The 14,399-nt window shown below is 49.3% G+C and overlaps 1 protein-coding gene across 1 annotated transcript in view; it reads right to left on the bottom strand.

Annotated features, from left to right (window-relative positions):
• The window catches only part of GABBR2 (gamma-aminobutyric acid type B receptor subunit 2), a 419,555-nt gene that overhangs the window by 14,310 nt on the left and 390,846 nt on the right, over positions 1–14,399 (bottom strand). Inside the window, exons 14-16 of the mRNA XM_050762091.1 lie at positions 9,451–9,561; positions 4,152–4,376; positions 1,174–1,356 (exon numbers count right to left, since the gene is read on the bottom strand). Coding sequence (XP_050618048.1) covers positions 1,174–1,356; positions 4,152–4,376; positions 9,451–9,561 — 519 coding nt within the window. The remainder of the gene's footprint in view (positions 1–1,173; positions 1,357–4,151; positions 4,377–9,450; positions 9,562–14,399) is intronic.

Below are 14,399 nucleotides of genomic sequence, written 5' to 3'. Positions count from 1 at the left end.
AAATATGACTGGTTGTTGAACTGAAGTTTGAATTTAACTGGGCATCCTGTATCTAATCTGGCAACCGTATGTCTCACTTCTTCCTTGCAGCTGTCCAGCTAGAGATGATGTTTCCCAGCCTTCTCTGTCACTGGGTGTGCTCTTGTCAGTTTTTGCTGATGTGACTAGGGCAGAACCAAAATGTGCACAATTTTTGGTGTTACTGCTTAAGAGGCAGTCCCTCATGTGGACTTTCTATCTCTTCCCCTCCTGACACTGTGAACCAGACATGCCATCCACCCAGCTCTCCCACTATGAATGAGGAGAACAGCCTAGAGAGTTGGGGAAACCAGAGGGCAGGAACCAAGCCCAGCAATGACCTTGGGGAGCAGAGCTGCCCCACCTGGGACCTGTCTCTTCATGGCCATTTGGTAAAAGGGAAATAAACATATTTTCTTTGGGCCACTTTATTTTGGGGCCTTGTTTAGCCAGCATCATAACCAATGTACTTTCCTTGGTCCCTTTCCTGTCCCCCTCCCTAATCAGAATTCCTCTATTAAAGCAATACACAGCCTACAGAGCATGGGTCCAGGCATACCTCCAACCCAAAGGGAGGGGTAGAGGAGGGGAGGTAATTTGTTTTCCCTTCCCTGGTCTACAAGGCTTGGGCACAAGGCAATCTGGCTATGGTCTCTCTGGAATATTCAAGAACCAGTTGAGAACCCTTAGGACAAAGGCGAGGTCTGCGGCACTCTGTCTTGAAAAGTTTCTTTTCACTTTCTCTTATCTTGTACATCATATAGATGTGGTGGTTGCTGGGTTGTGCTGGGAGAGTGAAAAACTGAGAGGGAGAGAGACACAAAGAGAGACACCAAAGAGACACTAACGTAGGAAGCTACAATAATCCGGAAGCTCACAAATCTCTCTGAGTTCCTTTCTGTCTGGGGATGGCTTGAATCAGGTGGTGCTGGCCTCCAAGAGCCTGGGCGAGGTGGCCAATGAGCTCATGTCGGATTCTGACAAACGCCTCTGTGCGGCTTATGTCACCCCTGGCTCTCGCAGCTGTAACTGCAGCTGATGACACTGCCGGGTCATGCTGCAGGGATGGTCTAGAGGAGCCTGAGAGTCCCTGCACGGGGTCAGAGGGGCTTCAGTGGCAGACGGGGCCCAGCTACTAGATGTGGAGGGAGGTACCTCTGTGATCTTCATTCGCAGGCGATGGTTTTCTGACTGTAGGCCCTCCAGGCGGGATGTGCTGGCTTGGTTCACACTGGTGACCGAGGTGGACGTTTTAGAATCTTCTTTCTTCTGATTCTGAGTGAACTGGAATCGCCTGTTCTGCGTTGCTGCATCTGGGTTTGTTCGCAGGGTGATGAGCTGAAAGGACAAAGGTGGGGGCAGGGTTGAAGAGAGAGCCCTGGGTCCTTCCTCCCATCCCACATGGCACACTCTCCCAGCAAATCCTGCTCTGGAGGCGACAAGAGGTCCCAGGAAGGCCACAGGCTGGAAGTCAGGAGACCTAGGCTCAGGCCAGACTCTGCCACTTGCTTGATGTGACGTTGGGCAGGCCCCTTCCCCTCACCATGCCTCTGTGTCCTTCCTGGTCACTAAGAGTCTAGTCTCCTGACCCTGATGCCACCTGCGTCCCAACCAGGGCCCCTGAGGCCTCGCTTCAGCTGCCTAGCAAGTTGCCTTAGGCCTTGCTCCTTGTGGAAAAAATAAGCCCCAAGGGCAACAGCTGTGACAACAAAGAGATAGAGGAGAGCAAAGGCCTCTGTTTGTTAAACCATTGATGAGTTCTAGAAGCAGGCTGGTAACAAGCTGTGTCATTGACAAAAGCTTGTTTTTCAGCAGCTTAAAACAACACATGGTTATTATCTCAGTTTCCGTGAGTTAGGAGTCTGGGCATCACTTAGCTGCATCCAAAGACATTTTATATAGAAAACAAAAGTTGCCACTTGACCCTGATCTTACCAGCTTATTCTAGAAACATCTCTGATCGAGGCAGGCTCTGGGCTCAGCTCTGGAAAGCAGGAGTGGAGTGACCCATGGCCCCTGCTCACTGGGACCTCATGGTCCAGAGGCGTGGGCTGGGGATGAAGGAAGGACTCAATCTTCACCAGGCCAGCGGGTATCAGGGACAGACCACCACAGTGCCGTGGCCTGCTGGGCTCTGAGGACAGTCTGGAGGGATGGTGGGGGGAAGGGAACTCCAAGGGAAGAACTGGCGTCTGCCAATGCAGGGAAGCCTGGGGGAAACGGCAGGGGAAGGGCAGGTTGGGTGGTGGACAGGGTTCTCTGGGGAGACTAGAGGAGACCCGAGGGTACTGAGAGCCAGCCCAACATCAGAAACTTGATCCTAGAGCCAGGAGGACAATGAGGAGCTATTGAGTGTGACGGAGCAGAGTGCCACAACTGAAGCTTGGCTTAGAGATCATTGGGCCTCTTTTACAGCATGGAAAGAATGTCAGAGTGCTGGCAGGGAAGTCATGGCGTTGCCCTGGAGTCTGGGCGGGTGTGAACGACTAATGCGTGTACACCAGAGGTGTTCCAGTGCAGAGCTCACAGTGCCTGGGGGCTGACTGCATGCCCAGGAGGATGGAGGCACCATGGGTAGCCTGTTTGCTGAAATGGACCCAGGTGATCTTTCCTCTCCCCTGTTCTGAGGCAGATGCCTCCCACTTGGGTCAGTAACCCCCGCCCAGCTTTGTAACTCTGTGTCCTGTTCTTTCCTTTTTGGGGGGCGGGTGGTAAAGGGTCTCACTCTGTCACCAAGGCTAGAGTGCAGTGGCACAATCTCAGCTCACCACAACCTCTGCTCCTCCAGGCTCAAGTGATCTTCCTACTTCAGCCTCCTGAGTAGCCGGGACTACAGGTGCGCACCACCACACCTGGCTATTTTGTTTTGTATTTTTAGTAGAGAGGGGGTGTCACCATGTTGCTCAGGCTGGTCTTGAACTCCTGGCCTCAAGTGATCCTCCTGCCTTGGTTTCCCAAAGTGCTGGGATTACAGGCACGAGCCACTACACCCAGCCACCTTCCTTTACTTTTGAGACCCACTGAGGTCAGGCTTCCCTCGACACAGATCACCCTACTGCAGGGGCTCCTGAGAAGAAAGGCCTCTGGCTCACCCGCCCACTGCGAGGTAGGATGATATTTGAAAAATCTCTCTGTCGGGTGCTGTGGCTCATGCATGTAATCCCAGCACTTTGGGAGGCCGAGGAGGGTGGATCACCTGAGGTCAGGAGTTCCAGACCAGCCTGGCCAACATGGTGAAACCCTGTCTCTACTAAAAATACAAATTTAGCTGGGTGTGGTGGCGTGCACCTGTAATCCCAGCTACTCAGGAGGCTGAGGCAGGAGAATTGCTTGAACCTGGGAGGTGGAGGTTGCAATGAGTCAAGAATGTGCCATTACAATCCAGCCTCAGCAACAAGAGCGAAACTGTGTCTCAAAATAAATAAATAAATAAATAAAAAAGAAGAAGAAGAAGAAGAAAAATCTCTCTTCAAGGTGGTCCTGAAGGTCAGCCCTTCAAATAAATGGAACACGTAAGTGGCTACTAAAAACGGTGATTTTTTTTGGCGAGGTGGCTTATGCCTGTAATCTCAGCACTTTGGGAGGCCAAGGCCAGAGGATTGCTTGAGCCCAGGAGTCCGAGACCAGCTTGGGCAACACAGGGAGACCCTGTCTCTATAAAAAAATTAAAAAATTAGCTAAGCGTGGTGGTGATGCCTGTGGTCCCAGCTACTTGGAAGGCTGAGGCAAGAGAATCATTTGATCCCGCGAGGTTGAGGTTGCAGTAGGCCGAGACTGCATCACTGCACTCCAGCCTGGGTGGCAGAGTGAGAAAACAAACAAAAAAACAAACAAAAAAAGCATTATCTCCTAGCTATTAAGAAAAAGGCTGGAAGGAAACACATCAAAAACATTAACAGTAAAGAACACCCCAACAAAACATGACCAGTGATTATTTTTGGGTGGTGGGACAAAGGGAGATTTCTGAGAAACCTGGCCTTTATTCCTCTGCATTTTCTGAACTTTCTATAGTGTGAATTGTCTTCATCATAAAAAAGGAATGGGTAAACCTTTTAGAGAATGGAGAAAAGCCAGCAATGCCCCTGTGCTGGAGTCGGAGGGCAGAGGCCAGGTGGTGGGGCCAGCACCCGTACCTTCGGCACAAACACCAGGCAGAGGGTGATGGTGCTGCAGAAGATGATGACCAGAGCCACGATGCAGAACTGCACGTTGGGCTGGTCCCGGGTCAGGAAGGAGACAGCGGCCCCGATGATGCACATGATCCCCACGTTGTAGACGCTCATCCCAATGTACTTGCTGTCGTTGAGTGCAGGGATGCTGACGTTGCGGGTCTCCCAAGCTAAGAAACAACCGAACAACTGAAATGGTGAACAGAAAGGGGAGATGATCGTTACCAAGGGGCGGCACACACCCGCTGCTCTGAGAAGCTGTGGAGTGGAGGGTTACTCAGGAGGTGGGCTGCAGGGAGGGAGGGTGGGGGGCCTTGCTGTCAGCCAGGTCTTCTGGATGTCACCATCTGTCTCCACTTGTGACCCTGCTGAGTTGAGTCCCGCCAAGCAAATGCAGATTGGGGATGTGACAGCTGTCCAGTTCTCCTGCACCCCTATGACTGGTTCATGCACAGACCTGCCCGAGGCCACTGTGGAAGGGGACTTCAGATAAGATCTCAACCTTCTTCCTCACTCTCTAGGGAATACTAAGGCCCAGAAGGGGTGAAGAGGTCTGCCCAAGGTCACACAGCAATATGGTAGCAAAAATGGGCTGTGTTTTTAGAAATTCACTCCAGTCTTTTTTCTATTAAACTAAGCAGATCCCTTGTGTCTGAGACTTCTATTGTCCTCAAGTGCACATGGACGCCCAGAATAGAGACTACATTTTCCAGCTGCCCTAGAGGCTAGGCGTGGTGTGTTACTAGCTTCTGACAATGCCTGTAAATAGCAGTGGTGTGCACATGTTCTGGGAAGTGTCTTTAAAGGGAAGAGGTGTTGCTTTTCCTCCTTCCTAACAGCTGGAGTGGAGTGTGATGGGTGGAGCTTCAGCATCTGTCTTAGATCACAAGGCTATGATGTGGAACCTGTGTAATGATGATGTGGGGGCTGCAAGATACAAAGAGCTGAGATTCTGGGAGCCTTACCCCAGCCCTAGATTGCTTACTTCTGGACTAGGTTTACCTGAGAGGAACATTTCCTGTCTTTTCAACCATTATTATTTTGGGTTTTTCTGTGACTTGTAGCTCTACTCGTAACCAATAGATGTCTCGACAGAAATGGACAGAGTAGAGGCCAGCTATGATCTGAAGCAGGGTGTCGAGGGTTTAACCCTTATGGGTGGTCTAAGGGGAGGGTGGGCTGCAGGGACAGTGCAGGTGGGTGTAGGGCAGAATGGTGGTGTGGCGGGCAGGAGGAAGAGCCAAGATAGTTGACTGGTACAGGAACCTCTGCTTTAGTGCGGCCCTCCAAGGGGCCTTCTCACAAAGGCGCCTCTTCCGTGTGGCTTCAGCAGGACAGCTTCAGGCGTCTGACAGCTGCACGAATCATTTAACGTCACACCGAGGACCCGTGTTTAGAGATTTGATGGCCGCATAGTGCTGTGTGGTAGAAGCGGGGCTGGACACAAGGCCGGGGGATATGGAAACTGCTCTGCCATCCGTTGGCTGGGTGACCTGGGCAAGTCACTTCACCTCTCAGGACCTCACTTTCAACGTCTGTGGACTGGGGGGAATAATAATAATAATAATAATAATACCAATGTCACAGGGTTTCTGTGTGGATGAAATGGGAGGATTGATGTCAAAGCACTCTGTAGACTGAAATGTTCTGCACCAAGGTAAGTTCAAAGCTGTTTGTAATTGATCTTATTTTATACAACCATGATTATTTTCCTCTCCCTTGTCCTTTATCCTTTCTCTAAATGTGTTATCTCACAGCCTGATTTATTCCTTTTTAAAAATTCCTTTTAAAATGGGGAACCAGGCCAGGCATGGTGGCTCACACCTATAATCCCAGTACTTTGAGAGGCCAAGATAGGTGGATTACCTGAGGTCACGAGTTTGAGACCAACCTGGGCAATGAGGTGAAACTCCAATACTACTAAAAATATAAAAACTAGCTGAGCGTGGTGGTGCATGCCTGTAATTTCAGCTACTTGGGAGGCTGAGGCAGGAGAATTGCTTGAACCCGGGAGGCAGAGGTTGCAGTGAGCAGAGATTGTGCCACTGCACTCAATCTAGCCTGGGTGACAGAGTGAGTGAGACTCTGTCTCAAAAAAATAAAATAAAATAAAATAGGGAACCAGGAGCCCAGGAACCAGATACTGAGTGAGAGAAGAAAACCAACAGCCATTGAAAGCCTGTTCTGTATTGGTTCCTTTACCCACGACCCACTGTGATCCCATGGTAGCTGTGCCATCTTGCAAAGGAAGAAGCAGAGGTTTGGCCAGGAGAGGTGACCTGCTTGGGGTCCCACAGCGTGAATATCAGGGCTGGATGGGCGCCAGGACTTGGGCTCTCTGACCAAGAGTCAGTGTGCCCTCCTATCAGCCATGCTACCGATGGGCCACCAAGCCACTGTGAGGGTCCCCACAATAAATGTGGGCTACCCTGGGGACCTAGTGGTTGGCTGTAAATCTCTAAAGAGTGTCAGGAGGAAACACAAAGTAACTTGTTCTTTAGGCCCTCAAATAGTAGATTGAGGGTTCATGGGTATAAGTTACACTGAGGAAGATTTCTGCTGAGGATTAGGAAAAACTTTCTAGAAAGGCACTCCATCTGTGGGTTGAATGATGGCCCTAAAAGATGGCCCATATCTTAATTCCTGAAAACCATGAATGTGACCTTATTTGGAAAAAGGGTATTTGCAGATATAATGAAGGATCTTGAGATGAGATCATCCTGGATTATCTGGAAGGGCCCCAAATCCAATGACAAGTGTCCTTATAAGGGACACATAAAGGAGACCATTGGGGAGAAGAAGAGAAGGCCACGTGGAGACGGAGGTGGAAACTAGAGTCATGCAGTCACAAGCCAAGGCATGCCTGGAACCATCAGGTGCCGGAAGAGGCAAGGAAGCATGCTCCCCTGCAGCCTTCAGAGGGAACACAACTGTCTGGATTTTGGACCTCTGGCCTCCACAAGTAGGAAAGAATACATTTGTTTGTTTTGTAAGCCACTGTTTTGTGGTAATTTGTTATGACAGCCAAAGGAAACTAACACATTATCCATGAATGGCACAGGCTCCTTTGAAGAGGGTGAGCACTCCATCACTAGAGGTATAGAAGCAGTTAGTGAATGAATGCTTTGGGGGAAGCTCAGGGTGGGCTGGGGCTTGGGGCCAAAACATTTGACAGTGGGGTGGACCTAAAGGGCTGTGTGTGCTTCTCCCAGCCTTGAGATTCTGTGGCTCTAAAATAGAAGGAGTAGGGGGGTGGCAGTGGGATTTTAGTCATAAACCTTCAGGGCCAGGAGGCTGGGGACCGTTCCTTGCATATTCTAAATGGTAAAGCATTTGCGCTATCAAATATAGCTTTTGTTGACATGAGCTGGCTGAAGCTGTTAGCTTCATGTGAAGACATACAGTCATCTCTCATCTCCAACCACTTTGGAAGTAGGTGGGAGAAGATAATGAACGATCAAAACATTACAAATAAGTCCAGTTTAAAGATGTCAATATGATTCACCATAATCTAATTTCACAGAATGAGTCTCAGAATCAAGGAACATCAAGGCTGGAAGGATCATGGAGAGTGTCTAGATTCACTCTTTGTTCAACCAGGGCTGGGGGAAGTGCAGGTCATTGACACGACATGCTTTCCCATGACAGGGAGCTTGTCCTTCTTAGGGGCTCCATGGCATCTGTGGACAGTGCTCCCTGTTATAAGAATCTATCTTTACATGGAGATGGAGTCTGCCTTCCAGCAACTTTGCTTGGGGCTGACGGTTCTGCCCTCAGGTCTGTGCCACCCATTGCTGACAGCTCTTCCAAGCTTCTGGTGACTATGAATGTGTCCTTGTCCAAACCCAGGAACTTTGGCCAGTCCTCAAGTTCCTATTTCTATATTGGGTACCTCCTGTGGACACCCCCAGGGTCATTACCTTGTGCTCAGATTGCAACCCAGTGGTCCTGTTGCTTGCATGGGAGCTCAAAAAACTTCTATGGAAAACCATAAAAGGGTGTCAACTGGTATGAAGTGGGGACCAATCTTCGCCTAGGGTCCTCATACATGCCCTTCTGGCATGGCCTCTCAAAGGACACGGGATCAATCACTAACACTTCTCTGATGCGGCAACAGGTAAGAATGCATTTGAGCAGCACGAGAGGTTCCAGTTTATTTGACTTTTGGAGAAGGCTTCATTTTTGGCCTCTAAGTGGGGTCACACAGGGGTGAAGGGTGGCTTAACCTCCCTGTGGAAAGATCTGAGGATGGTGCAGTGACCAGCTTCATGTCACTGGAGGGCTTTAAGTGGAAGCATGGTTTATATAGGATATAGGAGAGAAGATTCAAGGATCAACCTGGGCTGAAACACGGTGGGGCTGACCTTTCAAGTTCTCCCTCATGTTGGCATATCACAACGTGGCTCCGTATGTGATCTTTGTTTTTTTTTTTTTGAGATGGAGTTTCACTCTTGTTGCCTAGGCTGGAGTGCAAATGGCCTGATCTCGGCTCACTGCAACCTCTGCCTCCCGGGTTCAAGTGATTCTCCTGCCTCAGCCTCCGGAGTAACTGGGATTACAGGCGCCCGCAACCACACCCAGCTAATTTTGTATTTTTAGTAGAGATGGGGTTTCACCATGCTGGCCAGGCTGGTCTCGAACTCCTGACCTCAGGTGACCCACCCACCTCGGCCTCTCAAAGTGCTGGGATTGCAAGCATGAGCCATAGCACCTAGCATGATCTTTGATTTTAAAAGATGAGTCAAGTGGAAAGAGTGCTGGGTTTGGAGTTTAGAGGTTACTAGGTAGCTTTTGGCAAATCATTCAGCCTCTCCGAGGCTTACCCTCCTCATCTATTAAATGGGGATGATCCCGCCCACCTCCCATGGGCTTAAGAGAGGATCCGCTGAAATGCTGGAAATGAACATGCACTGGATGTCAGCAGACTGCTCTTCCCGGGAGCGGTGCAGTGACAGCTGTGAGGCACAGCCACAAGTTTTTGGGTTACTCTCTGGTTAAGATCTTGACTCTGCCGCTTACCAGCTGGGTGACCTTGGGCAAGACACCAAGCCTCAGTGTCATCAGTGAAATAAGGATGTTACTTGTACCTATCTCATAGGGTTGCTGCAGGAACTGAGATAGCATGCGGCAGGCACTGAGTACACAGAGAGTAACTGCTTAGTCATGGAGGCTCTGTTTATTTTTACATTGATGGAGGCCCCTGGGAGACAGAGGCCCAACAGAGAAGTGTCCCCCCCAACTCCATCTCCTGCTCTGCACCTACCATGAGAAGTCCCTTGTAGGCATAGACGATGCCAAGCCAGATGGTCATGTGGGTGTTCTCACAGTGCTCCAGGAGAGGGCGGATGGAGATATCCCGTCCTGCTGGGTCAGGCTGTGCAAAGAGAAAACAGAGACTGCAGGGATGGCACAGGACACTCTTCCAGCAACAGGGTCCTTATCTGAGAGTCCTTTTCCCTCTTGTGAGCCATAGCCAATGCCCCTGTTCAGTGGGCCATTTGGACTCCCCATCTCTGTGTTCCTAAGGTGTGGAGCCCAGGCCTCAACTAGCATTGACTGCCTTCGGTTTGTTGGTAGCAATTCAACTCTGCACTCCAGTTCTCTGCATAATTCATGCCTCTCCAATTTGAGTCAGAGCTCCTGAGGGTAGGAACTGGGTCACTTCTGTGCCCGTAGGATCTAACACAAAACCTGGCCCAATGCAGGTACCTCTAATATTTGTTGAAAGACTGAGGGTGAGAATGAGGTATAAAGTTATGTCAGGAGGTCTTCAGGTATCTCTGGGGTTACCTCTGTGCAACTGGAGATACAGGATATACTGGCCTGCCTGAGCCTGAGGCCTGCCAAACCCTTCTGAGGAGACCCTCTTGCCCACAGCCCCATTGCTGAAGCAGTAGTGGCAGCCATGTTATGAACCACATGACTCATCCTTGGCCAAGGCTGACTGAACAAAGAACGGGCACCTGACCCCAGGCAGCTAATCCAGAGGCTTGTCAGATACCTATGAAGTTTCCTCCTACAAAGTGCTCTGCCTAATGAGGGTTGATGGAGAGGATCCTTCCTGAGCACATTCTCTCTGGCAGGAACTTGAATTGGGAAACTCTGGGAGATAATTGGCCAGATGGTGGCAACAAGACAAAAAGACACCCAGGGAATGAAACAATATCTACGGTACATTAATTTTTTCTGAACCATTCGAGAGTAAATTGCAGATATCCTGACCCTTCACCCCTGAATATCCTAGCATATATTTCCTAAGAACAAGGGATTCTCTTGCACAATCACATACACTTACTAAATTCAGAAAATTTAACACTGATACAGTATATTATCTCATATACTATCCATTTTCACATTTTGCCAATTGGCTTAATAATGTCCTTTAAAGCAACTGTGGTTTTTCCAATGCAGGATCCAATCCAGGATCATTATTGCACTTATGTGTCTTTGGTTTCCTTTAATCTCAAACAATTCTTCAGACTACTTTGGTCTTTCCTGTCATTGTTTCTGAAAAATCTAGTTCAGTTATTTTGTAGAAGTCCCTCAATTTGGGTTAGCCTGAATGTTTTATATCCAGGTTTTATGCATTCTTGGCAGGAATCCTACATAAGTAAGAGTCACATCAGGGGGACGCGTTGGCACTTTGTGATGTTATCTGTGATCACTTGGTTGACATGATGCCTGTCAGATATCCATTTCAAAGGTACCATTTCCCCCTTTGTAATTAATAAATAATCTGTGGGAGCTACTTTGAGACTGTGTAAGTATCCCGTTCTCCCACAGACGTTCACTTGGTGGTTTCAGCAACCATTGATAATTCTTACCTGAGTCATTTATTACTTTGGTAGCTGCAAAATGGTGATTTTCCAATTCTACCATTCTATTTAAACACTTGGCATTCTCCTGCAAAGAAGAGGTTTCCTTTCCTCCCATTTATTTATGTATATCAGTATGTTCCTTTTTTTTGAGACAGAGTCTCTGTCACCCAGGCTGGAGTGCAATGTCGTGATCTCCACTCACCGCAACCTCTGCTTCCTGGTTTCAAGCAATTCTCAAGCCTCAGCCTCCTGAGTAGCTGGGATTACAGGCGCCTGCTACCATGCCTGGCTAATTTTTGTATTTTTATTAGAGATGGGGTTTCCCAGGCTGTTCTTGAGCTGCCGACCTCAGGTGATCCGCCTGTCTTGGCCTCCCAAACTGCTGGGATTACAAGTGTAAGCCACTGTGCCTGGCCTAATACGTTCCTTTTTAATTCAATGTCTTATAATCCTTTGCTGTCTTATTCATGTTGATGCTTAAATTTTTCCAGATTTGGCCAGTGGAAAACAACTTCATGCTACCTTCTATGTTTTTTCCACATATCACCATAATTTTTTGAGCACTTTCTTACTTCTTGGCGTAATGATTCCAGCACTCCTTCAACTTTTCTTGCTCCCAGCCTTGCAATCAACCATTTCTCCAAGGAGTCCTTGTTCTTTTTAGTGGAGAATGTTGTTTAGAAACCAAGATGTAGGCACTTGATGGTCTCACTGTTCCTAAGTTGTCACTACTTCTAAGCTCTTTTTAAAATAATGTATGTATGTATGTATGTATCTATCTATCTACCTACCTACCTACTTGTCTGTCTGTCTGTCTAGATAAGATCCAACACTGCCGAGTTCTTGCTTGCCTTTCTCATTCCATATTTTCATCACTCTTCTCCCATAGTGGAATCCCTGCCTTCGAACAACATCAAATATTTACTCATTTGTTCAGTCCTACATAGGACACTAAATAGTTGCAGAATTGATACATCCATACAACTGTCAAGCACAAACTTACTAAATTGAAGATTCCTTTGCCATCTGTTTGCCACTGAGAGTATATCACCAAATAACTGTGTTCAGGATGTTATATTCTGATGGAGTGGTGCTGTTGAGGCCCAGGGTAAAGCCACACTCCTGAGGGTAAGGCATGGGCATCCCCAGGGTCCATCACTAGGAAGAAGGGTTACTTTGATGGGACCCAGGGGTAGAAGGCAGATCTTAGGTGTGGTTTGGAAACTATTTTTTTTGGTCTTGCTCTCCAGGCATGGCCTTTGAAGCAGGCAGTGACCTGGGCTTCTGTGAGCTGGGGGAAAGATGGTGCTCCCACGTGGAAGCAGGAGGAGTTAGGAGGGGTGGGACCTGCAGCTTCAGGCCATTTTTTGACCAGATCATCCTGCTGTGTGTTCTCTCAGACTTGATTTGCCTTTTGCTGTCCCAAGCCACAGAAAGCCTTAGCTCAACCTCTTTGGGTCCATGTGCATTGAGTCCACACTTGGGCTGGAGTGCTAGAGGGGATAACATGGTTTCCTGAAGGCTCTGCAGTGAGAAACACCCCAGGGGAGGTGATCTCCATAAACTAAAGTCAGAGTGGCCAGGTGTAGAGATTTCCCCCCCCACTGCTACCCACTTAGGAGCTGGGCTGCATTTTATTAAGGGCAATGGGGATTTCCTGACATCCTTTCATTGTTTAATTAAGGTGACAGAACCGGCTTGGTCCAAGGTCAACTGACTTAGCAGCAGAATCTGAGTTTCTCCAATGTGTGACAATCAAACCAACATCAGAATGCAGTAGCACGGACCCATTCCAGTTATGCATGAACGGCAAACCCATTAACAGTGATCATGTCTTTTCTTCTACAACGAACAGCAGTAATTTATGATGGAGTCTTAGATTCTCGGTGTGGAGAAAATCAGTTGTGTCATACAGCATTGCTCAATGGGATGAAGTGCTCGTCACAGGAAACTGACAAGGCTTGTCTGGCTTACACACTGCAGTGGCAGGGAGCCCGTCCCTCCTGCTCCTGGTGAGGTGGTGCACAGTGCTTTCACTGAGCCACAGCCTTCTCCTCCCGGACCTGCACTCACTGGGGCTCATCTCTCCCCTGGGGTTCCCCAGAATAATTCCAAGCTCTCTCTTTGAGTCTGCACACCTTCCACAGGAGGGAAGATCTATGGAGAGGGGACACCACTGTGCCGTCCTCCACAAGGCCTCCTTGCCGGTCAGCCTGCTGGAGTTTACCACTGCTCTACAGACTTACCACTCCTACACGCTGAGAATGGAGCTCAGCACTCCAGGCGGTGCTGAGCAAGTCAGCCTGACCTCTTGCTCTGGATCTCCTTGGCTTTCTATGTAATCTGCCACCAGTGATTCATATGTTCCTTCAGGTTGACCAAGACCCATCAGGTAGTTTTCAAAGAACTGCTGCTAGCCCAGTCTTTCCTCTTGTGCTGCTGGCATTCCAGTCTGGCTACCTTTGCCTTTCTCTTCGCTGCTCCCCTTCCCCCGAGCCCCACCTTCACTGCTCTGACCTCTCTGAATCCTGAAATCTGAATTCTTATCTTTGGCCTTTCAGGTCTGCACCCATCTCAGCAACTTCAAGCACAGTCCTGGCAGGAGGGTAGCAAGCACGGGCCCACTGAGAGTTCAGAGAAGTCAGTGGTCCTGGGGTGGCAGAGCTGCTCCCACACCCACCTTCCCCATACTCAGGCACTGATCCAGAAATAAACTGCAAAAATCTTCTGGTCACTAGTGTTGTCCTTATGCAGCCCCATCTCCCTGTCACAGGTCACAGGTCACAGTGGCAGGGGTTGGGGTAGTTTTGGGGGTGATGAGGTTCCTGTTCCTGTGAGGCTGGGGATGGGCATCTGGAAGAAAATCAAGTGACTCCCGTACTGAACCACAAAGCAGACTGTACAAGCTGTGCGTGTTGTCTAGTCCATCCCGATTCTGCCTGGGCCTGGAGTTCGCAGTGGTCTGTGCAGTCACACATGGGGAAAGATGCACCTGAGCATGCAACCTGCAGGGCCAGGTGGGCTACCCACCCCCCAACCCCCAGTGCTTCCTTGTCATTGTCGTGCACCAAAGCACCACTAGAGGGCACTGAAGAGCCATGTGGAGGGTCCAGCCTGGTGGTGGTGGATTACCCTCTGCTGGGGACACAGAACTACTATAGCTCGGTGGGGCTGGAAACGGTGGAGCCGTCAGCAGCATCTTGGGCTCCTCTGGAAGGCACCCACTGGCCTTATACGAGGCCAGATTTCCAAGCACCATGGAGGACTCCCCCACTTTTGGAGCAGCTGCTGGGGGCTGCTGGGGAAGGACTCAGGCTATACTTGGGCACTGCTCTCGGTCTGTTCCCAGTGTGGACTGTCCATGCAGGCCAGGGCCAGCGAGCACAGGGTGCTG

This window comes from Macaca thibetana, chromosome 15 (genome assembly GCF_024542745.1).
Source record: "Macaca thibetana thibetana isolate TM-01 chromosome 15, ASM2454274v1, whole genome shotgun sequence".
Taxonomy (NCBI): Eukaryota; Metazoa; Chordata; class Mammalia; order Primates; family Cercopithecidae; genus Macaca; species Macaca thibetana.
This window is presented reverse-complemented; position numbering and strand designations above follow the sequence as displayed.